At 38.6% G+C, this 15,844-nt stretch overlaps 1 protein-coding gene across 1 annotated transcript in view; it reads right to left on the bottom strand.

The window, feature by feature from the left end:
* The window catches only part of OFD1 (OFD1 centriole and centriolar satellite protein), a 47,200-nt gene extending 31,540 nt beyond the window's left edge, over positions 1–15,660 (bottom strand). Inside the window, exons 1-9 of the mRNA XM_081327026.1 lie at positions 15,524–15,660; positions 13,964–14,065; positions 12,805–13,005; positions 8,110–8,178; positions 7,994–8,024; positions 7,145–7,249; positions 4,768–4,904; positions 3,293–3,466; positions 1,771–1,877 (exon numbers count right to left, since the gene is read on the bottom strand). Coding sequence (XP_081183152.1) covers positions 1,771–1,877; positions 3,293–3,466; positions 4,768–4,904; positions 7,145–7,249; positions 7,994–8,024; positions 8,110–8,178; positions 12,805–13,005; positions 13,964–14,059 — 920 coding nt within the window. The 5' untranslated portion in view covers positions 14,060–14,065; positions 15,524–15,660. The remainder of the gene's footprint in view (positions 1–1,770; positions 1,878–3,292; positions 3,467–4,767; positions 4,905–7,144; positions 7,250–7,993; positions 8,025–8,109; positions 8,179–12,804; positions 13,006–13,963; positions 14,066–15,523) is intronic.
* Between the last annotated feature and the right edge of the window lie 184 nt (positions 15,661–15,844).

Consider the following 15,844-nt stretch of genomic DNA (forward strand, 5'->3'; position numbering starts at 1 on the left):
TTTTTTTTCCTCCGAAAGAGGTACCAAGTCTTATTTTTGGGGGGGTGTATCTTTTCCTCCAGCACCGATAGCCCTGCCCAGCCAGCCCATTTCTGTGGCTGAAGGAGCAGCTTCATTCTGCAGCAGGGAATGGAGCTCCAGCCTGTATTTTGCAGTCAGGCCTTTCCGGAAGGCCACTGCAGCTGAGTCCTTAGCTCGGTTCTCGGTTACAGAGGTCTTCCAGAAAGGCCTGTGACTGAGAAATGCAGGCCTGGGCACGCCACAGAAGAAGTGGGCCAGGAGGGAGAGACCTGACTGCAAAGTAAGTGGGTGCAGGGCACATGGGATGGCTCCATCCCCTCCCACCCTAGTTTGATTTTTAGGTATGTGCCTCGCCCCCAAACTAGGGCTTACTTTTGGGATAGGACTTATATTAGGCGCACCCCCAAAATCAAGTTAGGCTTATTTTCGGGGTAGGTCTTACTTTCGGAGAAACACAGTATATGAATGCAAAATAACATTGAATGAATTTCTGTTGGCATCTGTATGACTGAATACTTCATGAAAACCATATTTCTAATGTATGACTCAATAGATAAAATAGCAGGAACATACAGTATGTTTCTGACTGTATGTTGAATATCTCCTAACACAATATTTATAGCAATTTTATCTGTTTAACCTTTCAACCCCCTTCATGGATTACTGCCTTGTCGTGGCGAAGGGGCTTGCGTAATTCAATGAAGCTATGAGCTATGCCGTGCAGGGCCACCCAAGACGGACAGGTCATAGCGGACTCGTTAAGTTTATGTTTTTTTGTTTGTTATCTATATAGCGTTGAGTACATTCTTATACTAATCAGGCTGTATTGAGACTGCTGTGTGTGTGTGTGTGTGTTCTTTTGTTTGAGGCTTGCCAGCAAACGTGGGACCATTTGGAGGAAATTTGCAGCAATTAAAGAACTGTTTACATTGCCAGCTGACTGCATTGCCTTTGTGCTGTGCCCTGGGTCATCACGAAAGGCCTCTGCCAGTGAAACGGAGGCTGGGGGCAATACGCGTGTCAACCCAGGACTCCATTCTCAGTGGCAGAGGCTTCTTGCAAAGATGGCAAAAGGCTTTGCAAACAGAGGGAAGGATGTTTCAGATCTTACCTCCACTTGCAAAGCCTTTTGCCACAGTTCTTGCCCAGGCCTCCATTTGCAGAGAACAGAGACCAAAGTACTGTGAGAAAACACGAGGTCAGTAGCATGAGATCTCGCGCCACTGATCTTGCATGTTCTTGTGGTACTTAAGACCTCCATTCTCTGTTAATACTGGAGGCCTGAAGCAGTGAGAAAGCCAAGAAAATGAAGACTCTCTTGGTCTTCCCAAGGTGAATATCCACAAGCCTATTGCCTAGAGAGATCTGGGGCCGGGGGGGGGGGGAGGGAATAGCTAGGGTGAATGTTGCAGTGCCTTTGTGGTCATTTGCAAGGGTAAATGATTGCCATGGTGTAGCAACATTCATAATTTCAGGACTTTTTTGTAAACACTTCTGTGCGCTTATCACACAACTTCAAACGTTCGTAACTCGGGGATTACCTATATAATCCAGAAAATAATTCCTATATTAGGGAGAAAGGTATATACAGTAGCACATAATGGTTCCTCAGCAGACTTTCCAGGAGCTTTTGATTGTTTCTTAATAAAATGAATCATAATTTTTGTCTATAAGGTGTGATATTAAAAAATTAAGATAGGAACGGCTTCACAAAAGAAGCATTCCCATTAATTGTTTTTAGAAACTCACATTTCAAAAGCTTCTATTCTCTTCTTCAGTTCTTCCTCTCGGCTTCTTACTGTTTCAATATCTTTTAATAAAGTTTGTCTTTGCAAGTAAATTTCCTTTGCATCAATCTGTTAGGAAAAACAGTTTGGGTGATATATCCCTCAAAAATAACAGTTTGGGAAAAAAACGGTTTGTTGGTAATATCAACTTCCATAGGTTCCTACTTTTTTCACTGGTTTATTGATAAACTAATTACTTGGCACAAGAAGATATGGAAACTGCAGTTTAGGTGAAATAAGAAGTATGAGGACAGATGAATATGAAGTAATGAACTCCAAACCACATAACCAAAAAAACCCAACCCGCTTTGTCATCAGGGACAAGCAAAACATTTCAAGCTTGAAACAATGTTTCAAATAGTTTGAAACACCTTTCATAATGTCATGTACAAAGTAAAGTTGTTTTGCAATTCTCTCTAAATGGGCTAGACTTAGGCTTAATCAGGTGATCTGGGGAGGGAGATCTAGCAGGCATTTTAAGGAACACTACTACTCATCATTGTAAAAGATTCATTCTAGAAAAGATTATTCTCCAATGATGCTGTGATGCTGAATGACTGTCCAGAAAATAAGCCATTCCTATTGTAGCTAGAAAGAGTGGGAGACAGAAGACAATTCTGTAATTTTTTTAACTGTATCTCTTTAAATCAGCCTATAGTACAAAGGAAGGATATAGTCAGTTCAAAAAGCATGGGAAAAAGGTGAAACAAATGTCGGCATCCACACCATTTTGCCAAATACTGATAGGTTCATTCTTGTGATCCTGTGGTGAAATTGGACCAAGAACTTGTTCTGTATTCTCATTTCAAAAGCTTTTCAAAGTTTTCAATCCATAGAACTGCTAAGCTTAAAAAATAATTCCAAGAAACTAATCATGAGGTAAAAATGACTGTGTTTAAGTGAAATTGGCTGGATTTTTTTTTCTTTTTTGTGTTTAATATTTCACAAAAGCCGTCAAATTCTTAACACATCCTAAGTTCTATGGAACACTAATTGAAAAATTCATCCTAAATGTTTGAAATATTTAATTTCAATAAAGCACAAAATACTTCAAGCATTTTAAGTTTTATTCTGTTATAATGCAGTGAGTGCAAAGCCTCTTGATGGCATACTCCAGAATCAATGTTTTCTTGCAAGCCCAAAGTACATTTCCCATTTCTTTGACAAGTCTATTTATCAAATATAAGCCATTAGCTGAATAAATCAATATATCTTCATTTTTCCCAGTACAAACTGAACATTAATAGCATCCCACATAAACCATGTGACATGTCACCCCATTGAAATCATCTTAAAAATCCTATTTTTAATATGAGTATCTAATTCACTAGTAACCCTGTGTGATATCACAAACCAAGGCAAAATATATGTAATTATTTTCAGAAACTTTCTGAAAGAACTAATATTGGATAATTCACCAAACTCTCACTACAGAAAATTTCAAGGGATTAGTAACTATGTAGGTTTAGCTTTAAAAAAATTACCTCTTGCTGTTTATGAAGTCGCTCAATAGCATTTCTTTCTCGAGAGGTGAGAGCCTCTGACTTGGCCTGATGATCTCTTTGAAACTCTTTCTGAAGTTCTGAAAGTTCTTTCTTGAATTTTGCCCTTTCATCCATTTTGATTTTGGCAATTTCAACATCCTTGAAGTGTTGTAACTGTAACATTTATAAAACAGAAATTGAAAACACTGAAAAGAGATATGCTGGCCAGAAATTTAACAGCCTTTTCCTGTGCTTCAAGTGTACTGTTCAGCTTGTAATTTCTTTAAATTCCTTAATGACATTAACATTTATTCATATGGTATATTTTCAACTTTTGAGGGAAATTTGAAATAGCAGCATTCACCTAGAATTAACAAAGCCATTTTTCTTAAAATGCAGATATTGAGGGAATACTGTTGGAATCTTAAAGCATTTGTGCTTTATTTACGTTTAAGCATGGATGCATTTCCAAAGAAGAATATGGAATGCACAGTGATTAGAATGTCGTATTGCAGGCAAACTCTACTCACAGCCGGAATTCAATCTTCACCAGCTCAAGGCTGACTCAGCCTTCCAAAGTCGGTAAAATGAGGACCCAGATTGTTGGGGGCAATTGTGCTGATTCTGTAAACCACTTAGAGCAGGGGTGTAAAGCCCAGTTGCATTGCAGGCCATATCGTGACGTATCATGATTTTCTTTGCTTTTGCAGGGATGGAGTGGGCCTGGCCTGCATGGGCTGCATCCAGCCTGCATGTTTGACATGCCTGGCTTAAAGAGAACTGTAAAGCACTGTAGAGCAGTATATAAGTCTAAGTGCTATTCCTGTCACTATTGCTTAGACAAGCACAGGATAAAAACAACAGAGAAGTTTATTTGAACATCATTGGGTTGCCATAGATGCAACCAGTGTTTGTGGGTCATATTATTAAGAATATATACAATTTGATTTCAAAATACATATATTCAGAACCTATTTTTACTTTTCCAACAAGCAGGGAACAGGAAAAGAAGTATCAACATATTGCAGAGAAATCTGTTAATACCTCCTCTTGATGCACCACATCCCTATATCAAATTGTCTCCTATGGGGGAAGAAAATATTTGGATCCAATTGTAGCTTTTCTGAGACCCTCTCAGCTGTAGATGATAGTGTAGAACATAATCCAATTAGCTGCCTCTCTGGGCTTTTTATTTTAACAATCATGCAAAGTATTGTTTACGTCACATACTCTAAATAGGGGAAAGTATTCTCTCTTATAATAGACAAATTCCTTTTACCCATAATATTAATAATAATGTTAAGTTCAACAAATATTGATCCTTTATGTTTCTTCCTTGGGTTTTATTTTCTTAAGAAAAAGCCAATCATAAAAACAAAGAAACAAACATAAAACAACATAGGAATGAATATGAATATATGAAATTACAACAATGTCATATAACTATCCCTTTTGTCCTTTCCAGCTGTCATTACCTTTTGCAACATTTCTGTCTGCAGCTGCTGTTCTATTTCTCTTTTATATTCAGCAAGTTTTACATGAAAAGACTCAGATAAATGACGCTGAGGATACATGTCTGCAAACTGTTCATCAATTAGTTGAAGTTTCTCAGCTACAAAAACAAAATATATGAAGTGTTCCATTACTGAGGTATAAGTGGATAAAAATAGTAAAAAATATCAAAAGATATGGAAAATAATATGAAACCAAATTGTTTTGGTATTTCTTATTATATTCATATAATGTAGTACAATGGAGGTTGAAAACAGAACTTAAAATGCAGACAAAGATAGAAAACTGGCTTAATGTGCAAATGAGAAGCTGACAACGGAATTCTTCAGAGACATAAATGTTTTGGGGATCATGTGAACCGATGCCATTATTTAATCTTACAGTACTATATACTTTATATGGCAAGGGGAACAAGAAGAATAATTCTGCTACTCGTCCTGTAAAAAACAATCTGCCAAGAAACACCCAATGTCAACATTAATTAAAGATAATTGTACAGTCCTTGGTGTTCCTTAAAAGATGATTGTGGTGTCCTTGGTTGTTTGCTTGCAGATGTTTCATTACCTGACTAGGTAACACCATCAGTACTGGGGAATGTGGGGTTTGCTCCCTGTTTATATACAATAACTTGCAAGCTACTATATACAAACATGAAGCAAATTCCATACTTGCTAGCACTGATGTACCCGGTTGGTAATGAAATGTCTGCAAGCAAACCACAAGTTCAGAGACCATCAAGGACTACATAGTTCAATCCTGAACTATAGATATTCTCTTCTATTAGAACATAACCTCCATTTACAAATTGTAATATATCTATGTCTAACAAAATTAAGGCAAATATAATTGAGGACTGAGGGGTACCTATACACATTTTCTATTAAAATGCCTAAGAGGTTTTGGCCCTCATTTAAAATCCTGCTAAAGAATATACCCCTTTCATGGATTACTGCCTTTTCGTGGCGAAGGGGCTTGCGTAATTCAATGAGGCTATGAGCTATGCTGTGCAGGGCCACCCAAGATGGACAGGTCATAGCAGAGAATTCTGACAAAACATGGTCCACTGGAGAACGAAATGGCAACCCACTCCAGTATCTTTGCCATGAAAACCCCATGGACAGTACCAAAAGGAAAAAAGATATGATGCTGGAAGATGAGCCCCTCAGGTCGGATGGCGTCCAATATGCTACTGGGGAAGAGCAGAGGGCTAGTACTAGTAGCGCCAGTGACTGGGCCAAAGCCAAAAAGATGCTCAGCTGTGGATGTATCTGGTGGTGAAAGGAAAGTCTGATGCTGTAAAGATTTTTTCTCCATAGGAACCTGGAATGTAAGATCCATGAATCAAGGAAAGCTGGACGTGGTCAAACAAGAGATGACAAGACTGAACATCGACATCTTAGGAATCAGCAAACTAAAATAGACAGGAATGGGTGAATTTAATTCAGATGCCCATCAGGTATACTACTGTGGGCAAGAATCCTAAGATATGCAGATGATACCACTCTAATGGCAGAAAGTGAAGAGGAACTGAAGAGATCTCTTGTTACAAGTGAAGGAGAGTGCAAAAGTTGGGTTGAAACTAAACATTAAGAAAACCAAGATCATGGCACCCGGTCCTCTCAATTCCTGGCAAACAGATGGGGAAGAAATGGAGGTAGTGACAGATTTTATTTTCCTGGGCTCCAAGATCACCGCAGATGGGGACTGCAGCCAAGAAATTAAAAGACGCTTGCTCCTGGGGTGGAAAGCCATGGCAAATCTAGACAGCACACTAAAAAGCAGAGACATCACCCTGCCAACAAAAGTGTGCATAGTCAAGGCTATGATCTTCCCAGTTGCAATGTATGGCTGTGAAAGTTGGACCATAAGAAAGGCTGAGCGCCAAAGAATTGAAGCCTTTGAACTATGGTGCTGGAGAAGACTCCTGCGAGTCCCTTGGACTGCAAGGCGATCAAACCGGTCAGTCCTAGAGATCAACCCTGACTTCTCTTTAGAAGGCCAGATCCTGAAGTTGAAACTCAAATACTTTGGCCACCTAATGAGAAGGAAGGACTCACTGGAGAAGAGCCTAATGCTGGGAAAGGTTGAGCGCAAGAGAAGAAGGGGACGACAGAGAATGAGGTGGCTGGATGGAGTCATTGAAGCAGTAGGCATGAGATGGACTCCAGAAGATGGTAGAGGACAGGAAGGCCTGGAGGAACGTTGTCCATGGGGTCACGATGGATCGGACACGACTTCACAACTAACAACAACAACAAAGAATTTACACACATTCACTGAGGCTACATAGATAATTTGCCAAGTTACCTGAGGATAAGTCAATTATAATACTAAACTTACCAAGAGATTCTTTGTAGAGTGCTGAACTTGTCTGAGTTTCTGCATTACAGGTCTCCTTACAGAGATTGTATTCCACCAATTCTGTTAAAATCTGTATAAGAAAGCCTTGGAGAAGTACAATAAATAAATATCTCTCATACAGTACAATAAATCTATCTCTCATGAGAATGTGAAAAAAAATGCTATGCTGTAACACAGGGTCCCTTACTACTGGGCCATGGATTGGCACTGGTCTGTGGCCCAACAGGAACTGGTCTGTGCAAGCAAGTGAAGCCCACAGGCAGGATCCAGGAAGCATGAAAGCATACCCTCCCGTCTGTGAAAAAAACACTCTCCAAGGAACAGATCCCCAGCACCCAAAAGGTTTGGGGCTCCTGCCATAACAGTAAGAAAGCAAAGGAGAGCTTACAGAATTTAAAAGAAAAATATGATCTTCTAACATTGCAGTCATATCAGTTACCAAACCTATCCCTATTTTGCCCAATTGATTCCCTCAAAACATTACACTAAACCGAAAGTGACATTTTACAAATTCATTTTCTAATGGCAGTTTATGTTTTTAAATATACTGATTGCTAATCATTCTTCTGCTTTAATTTTATACTAAAATAGAAGGTTTGCTTTAAAGCAGGGACCGACAGGGTTTTTGTAGCTGTGGATAATGTTTCTTTAAGTTCAATTTGCACAGTAAGCAGAAATAAGATTTCTGTAATGGACAAGTTAGCATTTTTAACATTTTATTTAGTTAGGAAGTTTTTATGACATCTATTTCCTTAACATCTTTGAGTAGCTTATAATGACAAGTACATATCACTAAACAGTTTAAAACAAGTAAATCAAAAGTCATACCTTTCATGCTGGTTTTTGTTAAATCTGAAACCTGTAAACAGAAATCCATTTATTCAAAACAACGTTCATTACTAGGAGCTGAATACATACATTTTCTTGAAGTAGTATTCTTTTACCAGCATTTTATAAAGGTCGCTTGTTGGACTGATCCTTATCAGCCGGAGCAGATCTTGTATATTAAGCTCCTACGGAAAAAGAAAAATAAGTTCTTAACCATCAACTACACATTTAAATTCTACATACCTGAGAACAATAAAATAAAACATGATATTGGAAATGGCAAAAAACAGTACTTCATCATATAAGTCAACATTTTCTCATTTTCTATAGCCAACTAAGTGTCTCCATCTACAATTCCAACAATTACATATACATCTATTACAATCAATCCTATAAATACTGTACTCCTCAAACCATTAAGTAATACAAAATGGGTTTTCAATGCCTTAAGTATATGGGACAATTCTAAAGATGGCTCAAATATTCAGTCCAAACAGAGCTACAGTATTACTAACTAGCACTATCCAAAAAGATCATGTGATACCAGTGTTTGATTAAAACTGCTGGATCATCAGTCCTTTTTCAAATTCCATTTACAGGTTTCTTTGGTACTGATTTTAAAACCCTGAAGAATCAGGAGGTGGAATACCTTCAGGAAATCTTCAGATGTTAGTTTGTCCTCTCTCTAGAGAAATGCATTTGACCTTTTTCACTACCAAACAGGACACAACTCTTATACCAAGCATTTATATAGTTTTTTTACTTGATATTAGTGTCTTATTCAGCATTAGAAATTACATTTTTCTGGATTACTAATTCATTGCAGATATGAGGGCAATTCGGAAATAAACCTCTGTTTGAGCATGTGCGGGAAACAGACGGGACAGCGACATCCGTCCTATGGTGCCGTAGGCAGTGAGGAGTGGAAGGAGAAGGTTGTGTTGCAGTTGACTTGTCCACTAGATCAATTGAAAATGAATCCTGCCGTAGAAAATCCCGCCAAATGTGAAGATGCCAAAGGAGTACTGCTAGTGAAGTTCATGGAGCGTGGTTCGACCATCAATTCAGAAGTTTACTGTGAAACGTTAAGAAAACTCAGACAAGCCATCCATAACAAGCATCGGGGCATGCTGACTTCCAGTGTGGTGTTGGTTCATAATAATGCTCGCCCGCACACCGCTAAACGCACCCAAGACCTTTTGAAGCAGCTCCATTGGGATATTTTTGATCACACACACCCCATAGCCCAGATTGGGCCCCAAGTGACTGCTAAGGAATCTCAAACCTTGTAAGACTTTATGACAAGTGACTCAATTTGAATGGCAATTATGTAAAAAATGTTGTAGTTTTCTAATGTGTATAATAAAAGTTTTGTATCTGTGTCTGTCGTTGATTACCAAACAGGTTTATTTCCGAATTGCCCTCATATTAACTATGCAATATGCCAATATGTTCTCTTTTCTGTCACCTTTGAAAAGTTCTCTTTTCATGTCTGTCTAATATTCCTAAAGAACTTTGTCTTTCTACTTCTGCTTTCAAAAATACTTCTGGAGTTATAATTCATTCTTAAGTTTCTTAAGGAAACTTAAAATGTATATCCCTTTTACATATAAACATATAAAAGTACTACAATTCTCTCCCTGGCTCCTTTACTCCATTAGCATCATGGGGTATGCGTTCACATGAATAGATTGTTTTAGACTGTATATAGGCATGACATATTTGAACATTACCTATAAAGAAAGTCTCTTCAAAGACTTCATAGGTTTACCTATAAGTTAGCAAAAAAAGAATTTGTCACTTCTGACTTCTATCACAATATTGCTCCAATGAACCAAATATTAATATAAAGCACCTTCTTGTGTTCATAAAATACTAAAAAGTTGCCTTCCTCTAATACAATATTAAGGCAATTTGTAGGAACACTTCTTGCCAGGTTCTTAATTACTAAACTAAAATTGAAAACTATGCTTTAACTCTTCAGTTTCGTTAAAAAATGCTGATAGCTGCTTCAAACAAAATGCAGGACACTAAATAAATAAAAGGGAGCTATGAAGAAACCTAGCCTAAAGCTGCTTGGAAAAATTTAGTCATTTCAATTTTTTATGGATTTTAGTGGCAATCAGTGCAAATTTTGACATTTTACTTGATGGCATGCACCGAAGCAAACTGAAAAACCTAGGAGTTTGAAGTCTTGCTTGAATTTCTGCTCCCTCTTGTCTCTGGGAGCTGGCTGAATTTCCTGCCAAAGGATTTCAGTTTTGTGCCTGTTTGGATTTTGGCTACCAGGCACAGAGCTGAAAACGTTCACCAGGGAGCTTTTTCAGCTAGCCTCAAAGATGAGAAGTCCTCAGCAGATGGCAGAAACTTACAACCTTCCCAGACAGCTTCCCCACTGGTTTTCTGGGAAAGCTGGCAAAGATTACAAACAGAGATCATATGACTGGAGTATGTTTGGCAACAGGTCATAAGTACAAACAGGTTGCCAAACACCAAGATTGTGATCACATGAGGGAATATTTTGCGATGGTTGAAAGTGCTTTACAGGCCATAAACCACCCTTTCCAAGACTGTCATTAATCTGAACCATAGTTAAGCAAACTGCCTTAAATTGAGAAATTCTGGTAACAGCTTTAGAAAAATTCTTTAGGTACCAGTTCTAAATTAAGAAGGCACACTTTCACAAAAAAAACCAGAAAAAGCTATACAGCTCCTCTTTGGTTTCAGGAACTTGAAAGTCAGGAGGTAACAACAGGATTGCAAATTGATTGGCAGAAACATGCTCAGGGAATATCTCTTCATTTTCAGAGAATAGAATACTTTATTGTCATTTTAAATATATGCTAATCAGCTTACATTAAAATGAAATTTCATTGCATTCAGCTCTCAAAAAAATACCATTATGTATATACCCACATATATACACACATATATAACAGAGAGAAATATCAGTCTAGTTAGAATGTATAAATATGACGGGGAAAAGAAAGAATCCTGCATATTTATAAGATGGATGGCACAAGGAATAAAGCTGTTACAGAATCTAGTAGTTCTGCTATAAATATTTCAAAACCTCCTCCCAGAGGGGAGCAACAGAAATAGACCGTGAAGTGGGTGTATGGGGTCTCTAACAATGTTTCAAACTCTAAACCAGTGGTGGCGAACCTTTTAGAGACCGGGTGCCCAAACTGCAACCCAAAACCCACTTATTTATCACTGGGTGCCAGATGGACGTGGCCCACTGGGTGGGTGTGGCTGTGGTGGTCATGGAAGATTGGGTGGGTGCGGTCACCTCAATGTTGCTCGTGGGGAGGGACACCTGTGGGGGTGTGTGGGCAGGGTTGGGGGAACTCCAGGAGGTCTCTGGCAGGTGGGGCGGTAGGCAGGAGACTCATCCTGTGGGGTGAGGCGAGGCATGGTGGGGGTGCTATTGCCATGGGGCAAGGTAAGGGCTGGGGCAGCTGCTGCCTGACACTATCGGTCCCCCCACACAGAGGCCAGCGAGCACATGGGGGCCAACGGTGTCCGTCAGTAGCCACAGCCTGCCGGCCCCTCAACAGGCACACTCTGGGGTTCCGCAGCCCATTGCCAGCAGTTCAAAGAAGCTGCCTCTGAGAAGGATGGTCGGCCAACAGCTGAGGAGGTGATTCAATGGGTCGTGCCTGGGAAAAGAAGAGCATGCAAGGCCAGGAAGGACAGGATGCGGGGGAGGGAAACCAGCTGTGCTGGAATGCATTCAGCCACGTGGGACCTCAGCGAATTAGCAGGCGGCTGGTTGAAGGACAGTGCCACCTCCGGGGCATGGCGCGGGTGCCCACAGAGAGAGCTCTGAGTGCTGCCTCTGGCACCCGTGCCATAGGTTCGCCACCACTGCTCTAAACACATAGCACTTATAAGCAGTATCCTGAATAATGGGAAGCGACCTTTCTATAATCTTCTCAGCTGTCCTTACCACTCTCTGTATGGACTTTCTATCTGAGGCACTGCTACCACCAAACCAAATAGTGATGCAATTTGTTAAAACACTCTGAGTCGTGCCTCTGTAAAAAGTGGCCAAGACAGAAGGAGAAAGATGTGCTTTCCTCATCCAATGCAAGAAATGCAAACGCTGGTTTGCACACTTCAGTAAATGTAACATATGAAGAAACCAAGTCACATTGTTAGTTATCTGCACCCCCAGGTACTTAATACTATTGACCACCTCCACAGCTGCAGCCTTGATACAAAGTGGAGTAAGACTATGCGGCTCTTTCTAAAATCAACAATGATCTCCTTTGTTTTATTAACATTCAAAACCAGGTTATTTTTATTGCACCAGTCCAACAATGCCTTCACCTCCTTCCTATAAGAATCTTCATTATCATCCCGGATTAGGAGTCACCCGCATACTTGACAATATGATTTGTAGCAGACTTAGCACAGTAGTCATGGGCGTCATGGTGAATAATAACGGACTCAAAACACAGTCCTGTACTCAAAAAGATGGAACTGGAAACTTTTCTTCCAACTCGCATAAACTGGGCCTATCAATAAGGAAGTCAAGTATCCAGTTATGTAAGGAAGTATTAAAACCTAATAGGCCGAGTTTGTTCACCAAATGCTGAAGAATGATTGTGTTGAATGCTGAACTAAAATCAACAGCATTCCCACATGAGTATTCTTCTCCTCCAGGTACGCCAAACTAAGATGAAGCACACAAGAAAGTGCATTATCTATAGAGGAGTTCTTCAGATAAGCAAACTATAATGAGTCAAATGTAGGGGGAAGGCACAAAACAATATAGTCCTTTACCAAGCTCTCAAAACACTTACTTTATCCTTTTCTAATCCACTTTCTGGGTAAAAGACAGACAGTGAACATTCATAGCCACATCTCCGCAAATGGTCTGCCACCAAACTATTACACGCAACAATGATCAATGAACTGCATTCACTAGAAGTAGCCTTTGGAAGAATTTCTCTACATAAAACTGGATTTATTAGTTCATGTATGAGCTGCTTACGGAGTTGCATCTGAAACAACAGAAAATTCATTACTGTCATTTTAAACTTCCCTCCTGAAGAAAAGCAGGATATATACATTACACCTAGTGAAGTTTTAAATCTGGAAAGGTAAAACTAAGTTATGTGTTCTATGTATAATGTGGTATTGGTTTTGTAATAATTTACATCAAGGAGAAAGCTATTGTTTGAGGATATACTTTGGAATGAGTTAAGGGAAGCACAAGGTGGATATCACAATTAAATGACTTTACATTATCAATGTTATTTCATACATGCCTAATTAAAGTTAATGTTTTGATCTGACCTGCATTGAGAATATTTGTAAAGCTCCCTTGAATAAAATGAAAACATACTTTAATCTTAAAGCTTAGGACTGGGCAATTTTTTGGCAGCCAAAAAATAGTTTAGGCAGAGCAAGAGCTTTATGAGAAAAACTGTTAGTCACATCATAGATATGGGCAGTGCTGGAATGCTTTGATTTCCACAACAAAGATGTCTTAATTTGTATATTAAGGTTAAATCTATGTTAGGTGTCTACCAAAGCTTGCACACTTTAAAATGGCAGGAATTTAAAATTTAATTATTTATATGAAAGTGACTAAAAAGAGAACCACGTTTCATACCTCTGAATTTAAACTACTGTTTGAATCTTAGATAACAGGGTTTTTTCTCTTTCACAAAACTGCACCAAAAAAGTGTATGCAACTGGTAAAGATATCTTTCTAATACATGTGTGAATCAACAAGTCATCACAAGCTACATATATATATAAAGTGTCACATATGTTATCACTACCACTACCACTAACAATATACTAAATATTTTAGTATATCCAGCATCTTTTAAAGTGCAACCACTACATTTTTAACAAAAGTTTAAATTGGTATAACTTGAACAAATGTTCAGCTGACTTTGCCAAGATTAAGACCCAAATTATCTTAATTTTAATCTAGTTTAAATCAAAGACCTTAAGTGCGTCCAAAACACCTCGGGTTTTAAATGTCTGGTATAACTGTTTCCGGAGATCATCTTGTGAAAGAGCCTTAAATTCAGATGAAGACATCAGAATCTGAAAACATGAAAAAATTAATGTAATATTTTTAGATCTATAAACCAATCCACAGTAACATATTTGGCAATATAAATGAACTCCATTAAAATACTTAGCACCACATGCTGAAATCTAGATTGCAACATTTAAAAATTAAATGTTTGGAAGAATGAGTAATGTGCTGCAGCAAAACAACAACCAAAATGCTATAACATATCCCTCTTTTACTACAGCTTTCTTTACAACTTAAGCTTTCATAGACTAGAATTCAATTTGTCAAATGCACAAAGATTTAGACAGAAAGATTTAAATGCTTAGTTTGAATAAATGAACTACATAAACAATGGCACAGATTCATTTTGGGAAGTTAAGATCATAATGATAGCGGTCATCAACTCAGTTTAGATTTGAATTATATTATTTTTATAGAATTAAAAAGAACAGATATGTAGGTGAAAATAAATGAAATACTAAAAGCCTCAATAAAAACAATCATCAGTAAAATACTCTTATTATACAAAGTCCATGTATTATTTTATTTTTTATTTGTATCCTACCTTATTTTTAAAAATAACTCAGGGCAGTGAAAATATCCAACAGATCTTCCTCCTCCTATTTTCCCCACAACAACCCTGTGAGGTAGGCTGGGCTGAGAGAAAGTGACTGGCCCAAAGTCACTCAGCTGTCTTTCATGTATAAGGTTGGACTCACAATCTCCTGGTTTGCAGCACCTTAACCTCTAGACTAGTCACTCTAGTCTAGACTAGTCACTCTAGTCTAGACTAGTCACTCTAGTCTAGACCAAACTGGTCTCAGTTGTAATTGTAAACAATAGATTTTTTTATCAATTGCTACTTATATTTTTAGCTTTCAACTTGGCTCTCCAGATGTGCTGTATTTTAACACTCATAACTTTCAGTATTGGGTAATAGTTGGATATTACATAGTGAGATCCAGCACATCTGCAGACCAGGTACTGAAAGGAAGGTTAAGTCAAACTATCATTAAAAGTTGCCAGACTCTAATGCCCTAAGCCCAGTTTATGCATTTTTATTTACTTGCTAGATTTATATTCCTGTTTTGTGTCTTTACAATGACCCAGAAAAGGTTTCCTCATTTGTTACTTTTCCATTTTGTATCATATAAAAGCTTGGATTTTATTTACAAATAAAAGAAACTAGCAAAGGCAATTTTAATTACTCTAGGTCAGGGGTAGGCAACCTCGGCTCTTTTATGACTCATGGACTTCAACTCCCAGAATTCCTGAGCCAGCTGGCTCTAGGTAGAAAGCTTCAAACTTTAGCATTTAAATAACAATACCCAAAGTAGCATTCCACCCATTGCTCTGCAAAGAACATAATAAAATTAACCGCAGTTAAAAAAAAATCATTCCTCCAAAATATCTACTCCACTTCTGTCTGCTACACATCACACTACCCAGGCTACATTTGCATCCCACTCCCTTCACAGACTTACTCGCTTCAGGATTTATTTTGTACACTCTCGAGGATCGGAGAAACGGGGGAAGTGAAAACTTGCGCTAAGAACACACACACACACACACACGGCATCAAACTCGACACTGCTACAGAGAAGAAAACTGCACTTACACTACCGATCCACCAAAAAAACAAACGGGCAAATGGTCTCCTCACGCCCCACCCCCAAAGGAATCGCGTTCAATGACGATGCGCCCTGAACCGCCTCTTCCAATCCTGCCGTTGCTGCTATTGCTATCAGCAACGATCAGACGCGTTGCTATCCCAGAATTCTCACGAGAACGCGCGGAGTTATTTT

Source organism: Vipera berus (genome assembly GCF_964194415.1).
Source record: "Vipera berus genome assembly, chromosome: 4".
NCBI classification, from domain to species: domain Eukaryota; kingdom Metazoa; phylum Chordata; class Lepidosauria; order Squamata; family Viperidae; genus Vipera; species Vipera berus.